General features: G+C 30.4%; 1 protein-coding gene and 1 pseudogene across 1 annotated transcript in view; one reads left to right on the top strand and one right to left on the bottom strand.

Annotated features, from left to right (window-relative positions):
- The window catches only part of LOC115241850 (glutamate receptor 3.4-like), a 10,896-nt gene extending 9,156 nt beyond the window's left edge, over nt 1–1,740 (bottom strand). The window contains exons 1-3 of the mRNA XM_029817783.1: nt 1,560–1,740; nt 1,339–1,483; nt 969–1,151 (exon numbers count right to left, since the gene is read on the bottom strand). Of these exons, the coding sequence (XP_029673643.1) occupies nt 969–1,151; nt 1,339–1,483; nt 1,560–1,740 (509 nt within the window). The remainder of the gene's footprint in view (nt 1–968; nt 1,152–1,338; nt 1,484–1,559) is intronic.
- A 3,675-nt stretch (nt 1,741–5,415) lies between these two features.
- Nucleotides 5,416–8,244, top strand: part of LOC115241852 — a 7,426-nt pseudogene continuing 4,597 nt past the window's right edge.

Raw genomic sequence — 8,244 nt, 5'->3', positions numbered from 1 at the left:
GGCTAGTTAACTATTGATTTCAAATTTATTTTTTATTTCTTATTATTTAGGAAAAATATTTTATAAATTATTTTTTAGATATATACTTGGCGTATTTTTTTACCTTTGTGAGGTTTTTTTTAGTGGGATATGTTTTATCATATTTTCTGGTGTAGTACGACTTAATGAATGTATTGCCAATAATTCCTTATCAAACAATAATTATTATTGTGTATGTTTGATAAAGAATTATTGGCAATACATTCATTATTGGCAATACATACATGCCCGGGCCCTAAAACAAGAGTGTTTTAGGTTTTACGTCACTTCACGTCCCGTCGCGTCCCGTTACGTCAAGTTCATCGTAATCTCGGCATTACTGCGTAAGTTTTTTTATGTGCCACGGCCCTTAGAGATTGACATATGTCATGTTGCCATTTGATCATAATATTCAATCCGAAGTTGGCCATATCGCAGGGCCGAAAATGAAAAGATAGACATCGCCCGCGATATTTCAAGTTGATAAAACACGTATAATATATCAAATATTTACATTATATCATGCATCATTGTATTTGTTTCAAACAATGCTACAACTTTTATCATCGAAATAATCACATTATTATAAAAAAATTATGCATATCTCTCCGTTCATTAACACAGAGAGCTTTTGAAAGCAACCATTATGCTCACAATAGAGTTCAGAGTGAACCATTTAATTTGATATATATTGGTTATGGTCTATCTCTTTTAATTTAAAAGATAAAAGAGGATGGCCACTTTTGGTGGGACAGCCTGTATATGTATGTATATATATGTATATATTAGAGTTGCAATGAATATTAGGCAACTATTTAGTATTCTGCCTATTCGACAACGTTTTTACTATTATCTATATATACATACATGAATATATATGCAATAACTAAAAATGTTAACGTATATATAAAGACGTTAATAAGTAAAAAGAATAAGTTATAAAAAATAACCTGTTCACATTTAGAAAAACTCTAGCTTCCAAGTAATTTTTTGACAAGGTCCAGATTCCGGATCTTGACACGATATTTGCATTAGCATTTCCATATAAGGAAACATTGAAAAGTCTTGAATTATTCTTCAGTTCACCATTGACAATAATGAGAATTTCTGTTGTTGCAATGGACGAGGGTATTCTATTAAAAGAATATATATATTTCTATGAATCTCTCAGAGAATAATATATAGAATAAATTTCATTAAATATATATTTTTTAAACAGTAATTTAATTATATTATTATATTTATATTATTGTTATCACACATTGTTCAGAAGATAATTAAGGTAAGGTAAACTTAAGTTTGTATATCGTTTTGCGTTACTTTTGCATATCTTTCTCTATTTCATCATCCGTCGGTCCGAGCAAAAAATAGCTTTGACAGTCGTACATTTTTTGACGTAGTAGATATTCATACGGATAAATATTTATAAATTGACGAAATAACACTTCTACATTGTGAATCGATTCTGAAAGAAGAATTATTTTACAATTTATTTATTATTTCTTTGAAATAAAATATATAATCTTTCCACAAAGACCAACCACTTAAAAAGATATTACAACATGTGGAATAAAAAAACGATTTCTTGATCATCATCGTAAAATTTTCTGTTGACATCCAGGATTCCACTTGAGAAATTTTTCTAATATTTTCTTTACTAGCTAACACTGATTGTGAAATAATGATGAGTGATAAAATATCAAATATTGAATTTACTTTCATGATGAATTATTACCAATATGTTATTAATTTAATAATAAAATTTGAATCGGTAATCTTCTTTGCGATAATCTGTAGGTATAATGAAAATCTTTTTTCATTATTATAACAGATAATGGAACGTTGCACATGTTGCGCACGCCTTTTGTCTTCATATTCACAACTTATCTGTCCACACTGACATATTATGCAATACACTGACATATTATGCAATATATACATATATATATATAAAAGATTATGAAACGCGCACTATCAGTTATATGACATACCATATGAGATTCTTTGATATATACAAGGTGTCCTAAAACTACCGGACTTCCTCTTAATGGCAGATTTCTTAGAACATTTCAAGACAAAAATCCTAATACAAAAATGTCTCGAGACTATAATAGTTTCTAAACAGAAAGCGATTATATTTTACGAATGATAGGGCTGAGATCTCGCGCGCTCAGGCACGGCGAAATAACAAATGAAAAAAGTGTTTTATGAATGGGGCGCCCTTTTTAGGATATTATGATTATCGTATAAATTTACAATAGCATTGTCATTATATGTTTTCCCTCTTCTCTACGCATTGCATTAATATATTCTTTTTACGAATAGTGGATGCAAGAACTAAAGGCATCTCAAAAATGATTCAAATAAAAATTTGCGACATGTTTCAACTTCAGCTATCAAAGTAGTCGATCAATGTTACCATGAAAGTGTACTATGCTATGCTATGCGAGACAGATAAATTGTAATAGAATTAGGTTTGACATTTATTTATTTTGTATTTTGCAATATTTTGGAATGTTTGCAATAAAATACAAATTGCAATTGTTTCAATAAAAAATATTTAAATACAAAATAAATAAACGTAAAGTCTAATTCTATTACAATTTATTTGTCTCGCATAGCATAGTATAGTAGACACTTTCATGGTAACATTTATCGACTACTTTGAGCTGAAGTTGAAACATGTTGCAAATTTGTACTTGAATAATTTTTGAGATGTCTTTAGTTCTTGCATCCATTATTCGTAAAAAGAATGTACTAATGCAATGCGTAGAGAAGCGGGAAAACATAATGACAATGCTATTGTAAATTTATACGATTATCATAATATCATAAAAAGGACGCCCCATTCATAGAGCATTTTTTTTCACTTATTTCACTATGCCTGACCGCGACAATGCTATTGTAAATTTATACGATTATCATAATATCATAAAAAGGACGTCCCATTCTCATAGAGCATTTTTTTCACTTATTTCACTATGCCTGACCGCGCGAAATCTCAATCCTATCATTCGTAAAATATAATCGCTTCCCGTTTAAAAATTATTATAGCCTCGACATTTTTGTATTAAGATTTTTGTCTTGGAATGTTCTAAAAAATCTGCCATTAAGAGGAAATCCGGTAGCTTTAGGATATCCTGTATATATAAGACTTAGAAATAAGACTCTTTTTTTCTCTCTTTTATATGAGAATACTCTTGGTATATTGATGTAACGTTATTAATGATAAATGATGACTAATTATACTAGTTTACAAAGTTTTGTGCCAGAGCATTTGAACACTGATTTAGGGTAATTTTCAACGCTGAATCTGCCATCAAAAAATATCTATCGGGTACGGTTTTCGAGATATAAGAAAAGTTATTTTTACGATATATAGCGAATTTTTTGTTGAATTTAGAAAACAAATTAGAAGTGTTGAGCATTAAATTTTTGTTACACGTCCATATGATATTTTCGTGAACAAACGGTGATATAATACAATGAAATTCTAAGGCAAACCACAGTGCTAACTTGCTATATCTAAAAAATTTGACCCAATGAATTTTTTCTGGTGGCAGATTCGAAATCAGCGCCCCAAAATACGTTAAAAAAAAGTTGGTTCCATTTCTAGCACTAAAAAAAGTGTGAAATTTGTAAACTAGTATTATTATTAAATTAATTAACATCAATTATTTAAACAAGCTTTTTCCACTTTATCAGATTTATCACAATATCGAAAGTTTGTTTTTCTCAGCACGTTGCACTTAACAATTATAATGTAACACGATTAAGTCTAACATGAGACTAAGAGTCGATTTGGCAGATTACTCCAATTGAAATTACATGCATATATCGAGTGCAAGCAGTCATAAACTAGTTCGTGAGCAGGCCTCTACTTGGCAGTCTACGTAGCGTCATGTACACTGAAGTACTAGGGAAATGCAGTTTCACAGCAGATAACTATTTCGATAGCAAACCTGAATAAACATGTCGTTACGAACAACCAACGTGCTTGACATGAATGTAATTACATCAACGACGCGGGGCAAATAAGAAACGTAAGCGCAATTATGTACATCGCTTAATTGCCAGTTCATAAAAAATTAGCAACGACGTACTTCGCGACACCAATAACGAAATGTAGTAAATTAGTTATTGTTATCTCGGACAAAGGTGGTCTAATAACCTGTTATTGCAGAGCGACCTTGATGCTACCGATCCATGTATAGAAATATTTCAAATTATGCTCAGCGTTTATATGTATACAACAATTAAAATCATATGCAATGAAATTACACAGTGTATTCCTCTTTAAACATAACATTTAAAATCATAAACACCTAGTAACACACTTACGTGCAATTAAATCAGATTTTGTTGTTATTATTGATTAAGTGTTCGTGTTTGACATTTCACACTCATATATAAATTAATGTAATTAATTTTAATAATATTCAATACAACACAAATATGAATCTTTGATATTTCGAAAAGATATGTAAATTTAATCATCGGATTAAATCAGTCAGAAAAAATTCAAAATCTACATAATAATATAGCAAAACCAACATTTTTTAAGAACTCATGCAAACTTGTTTTTTAAGGACTGACACAATTTTATTTTTATAGAATGTTTTGTTTTTTTCAAATGGATTTGATGTTATTTCATTTTTATAGGCCGTGAGAAGAGAAAATAATTATAGGATAATATTAATAAAGTCTCGCACTCCTCAATGAGCCATAAAACGATCGCTTAGAACGATAAAAGATGATACACGCGAGGTTACGTTTATTATTATTCTTTAATGTATATAGCTAAGAAATGGCTCAATGGACATAAAACATGGAATTAATAACGACGATATTATGACGATATTACATTTTGATACATTCATATTTATCGATTAATAATTATCACACATATATGTAATAATATTAATAACCGTCGCGTGTGCTCTTCCATCAAATGTTCTCTACTGATAGTTGTAAATTAATTGATTGCAAAAACATACGAGTCTGTAGGAACCTATCAGAAATTTTATGAACTCAAAATAATTTGCGTTGTATTTCGGAAAAAAACTTTTTTTAAATATTATCTTTTTTTACGGTTATAATATTTATTTTAACATATAATTTATAGTTTTTGAAATGTTTTTATATATGCTAAGAATATATTAATATCTTTAACGAAACCCAAGGCAGCTCTCATTTTCTTAATAGTACTTAACAGTAAAATATTAATTTTATTTGAATCGCCTGCCATTCGCTATCAAGCTTTTTATGTAATGTGTTTTTATGCTAAATTATCTATACTGCGTTCACACGGAGAGAACGACCTCGCTCCGCGCAGCTTTGGGCGGAGTGGGGATTAAGTGAGAGACTTCAGCGCGCTACTTCAATGCCGTATGTCGTATGCGTATCGATCATGTATCACGTATGTGATCCGCCTATTAAGCTCGAAAGAAATGTTATAATATTGAAAGCTTGAGTTATTCTCTGTTAAAAGCAAAACGCTATTCAAAAATTGGATTCATCGGATTGGGCAACATGGGCGGTCATATGGCGAAAAATCTGTTGAAGAAAGTAAGTAATAAAATTACATTCAATAAATTATTCCTTCATCAAATTAAAGAAAAAACTTTTTATAAATAATTAATTCTCGTATTTTATTAGAGCTACAAGCTCACTGTATATGACTTGAACAAATCGGCAGTGACAAATTTAGTGGAAGCGGGTGTAAGTAGCGCACCAAACGTGGCTGAAATGTCAAATAAAGTTGAAGTTATCGTCTCGATGTTGCCTTCAAATCAGCATATGTAGCCTTCAAATCCTCGATATTTACACCAGCAAAAACGGTGTACTCAGGTAAAATTAATTTCCATAGGGTACAAAAATATTTTTGACATCATAAAATTTGTTAAATAATATGTATTATAAATTTTAATTTTTATTAATTAGTTTCTTCTCATCGTTAATTTCTCTTTAGTGCAGCATTTTCTTCGATGAAGGAGATATAAACATTTAATTATATAAATTTGACAATTATGTTATTAAAAAACATATTAATCTATAGTTATTGTTTTTGTAATATTTGTAAAAATCTATTTATCTTTTTTTGTTTGTAAAAATGTACTAATTTTTACAGAGAAACAAAAGATAAATATACATTTTTACAAATAAATTTACTGGTGCAATAAAATCTATTTTATAATATTTGTAACAATCTATATTTATCTTTTTTTTCTTTGTAAAAATTAGTACATTTTTACAAAAAAAAAGATTAATATACATTTTTACAAATAATATAAGCTAGATTTTTAAAAATTAGTACATTTTTACAAAAAAAAAGATAAATATAGAGTTTTACAAATATTATAAAATAGATTTTGTTGCGCCAATAAATTTAAATGATCAATAAACATAAACAGGATTGGAATAAGTTTGAGATACGGAAATATGAAAAACGATTTAATATTAAATTGTGTCAATGTCATACTAGGTGTGAATGCAGCCAGGGACGGTACTTTGACTTTCATGGTTGGTGGTTCGAGTACAGATTTTGATCACGCAAAATCTATACTCAAGGCTATGGGATCCAGAATCGTTTATTGCGGCGATGTGGGCTTGGGTTAAGCTGCTAAGTTATGTAATAACATGCTATTAGCTATTAGTATGATTGGTACTGCAGAGGAATTCAACCTTGAACAAAAGTGAGAAACAAGCGGGATGTTTATGTTACGTCCTGGCGACTCCACCATTCTTTCCTTCCGCAAAGTTGCGGCAATGATAATCAATCGGTGATAGAAATGAGTCGTTCGGTAAATAGAGCATCTTGCGTCACACATTCCTTAAACATCTAGTCACTTGTCAATATCTATATCTACGAGTAACCGTGGGAAAGACCCGAGAGACCGGTGACGAAACCGCGCTATTTTATTTTATTTTTTATATAATCATGTATACCTACCATTCATTTCAAAATGAATAAATTTATATTTGTTAATTAAAGGTCAAAATAACTCATTATTAACCCCCACTCATTCCTTTAGACAAAAATCGCATTTGGTCCCATCCCGCGTAAAAGAGATTAAATTCTCTGACCAAAAAGGGACCGCCGAGCGAACTTCCGAAAAACAGTGTAATAGTGACCCGAACGGTCGTTTACCTGATTTTCGGACCGACAATGTTGTTTGACCCGACTTTAACGTAACCTCGAGACGTTTAACTTCGGGATAATAAAAGATAGTTGTTGCGCCCTTCCGTCGGCTCATCCATCCCCGAGTCTGGACTTAACATTTATTTATCCGCTTTAATTCTCTAATGTTAGACTGTATGCGCTTTATATGTCTTAGGCTGGGTTTGGATGCCAAGGTGCTAGCAAACATTGTAAATTCCAGCTCGGGAAGATGCTAGTCTTCTGATCTCTACAATCCAGTCCCAGGAATCCTACCTAAAGTACCCAGTTCGAAGAAATACGAGGTAATCAATTATGGAAATTTAATCGTGATTCGTCTTTTTTATAGTGCGCGGATTCATAGAAATGGAACCAATATAAAAAATTGAAATAATATCGCAAAATTTTTATTATGAGATTAATAATACTTATAATTTTTTTTTTTAGATAAGTAATTTTATTATAGAAAATAATCACTTTATTTTTCTTACTTATTATAAATTGTAGGATTATCAGTACAGGTTCACGGATGAAGGTTGAAGTGTACAGAAGAAAAGTGAATACACGAGACGTACATTCAAGTCGCTCTATCTCGGAAACCGTGGGTAGTAGGGCATATATCCTAATGAACATTTTTGCTTAAAATGACCGATACGATCACCTCCCAGAATATTGACCTTTCCTCCTGGAACACCCTGTATATATATATTCAATATTTCGAAAAATACACTAATAAATAGCTCGTTTTATTTAATTTTATGAATATTTTGCGAGATTTCATATTAAAGAAAAAAAAAGTTTGAACTATTAAATTATTATTGGTGAAAAAACGATTGAAAGCTGTTGAAAAACAATAGTATTTAATCGATTTTTGCCAATATAATATTTTTTTGCAAGGGTTCCTTATTGAAAATAATATTAGAAAGTTTCTGGCATGTTGTATGAATATTAATACAATGTTACGCGCAAGGTCTCTGGGATGTTAATGGAATGAGTTTGAACGAACATTTTCATGTCGCTGGAAGGTTAATGGCAGGGTTTTTAATCTCTGTGGGATGTTACCATAC

The sequence above is a fragment of the Formica exsecta genome, unplaced genomic scaffold, assembly GCF_003651465.1.
Source record: "Formica exsecta isolate Colony F162 unplaced genomic scaffold, ASM365146v1 scaffold519, whole genome shotgun sequence".
Classification (NCBI taxonomy): Eukaryota; Metazoa; Arthropoda; class Insecta; order Hymenoptera; family Formicidae; genus Formica; species Formica exsecta.
The sequence above is the reverse complement of the archived record's forward strand: the minus strand, read 5'-3'. Positions and strand labels throughout refer to the sequence as shown.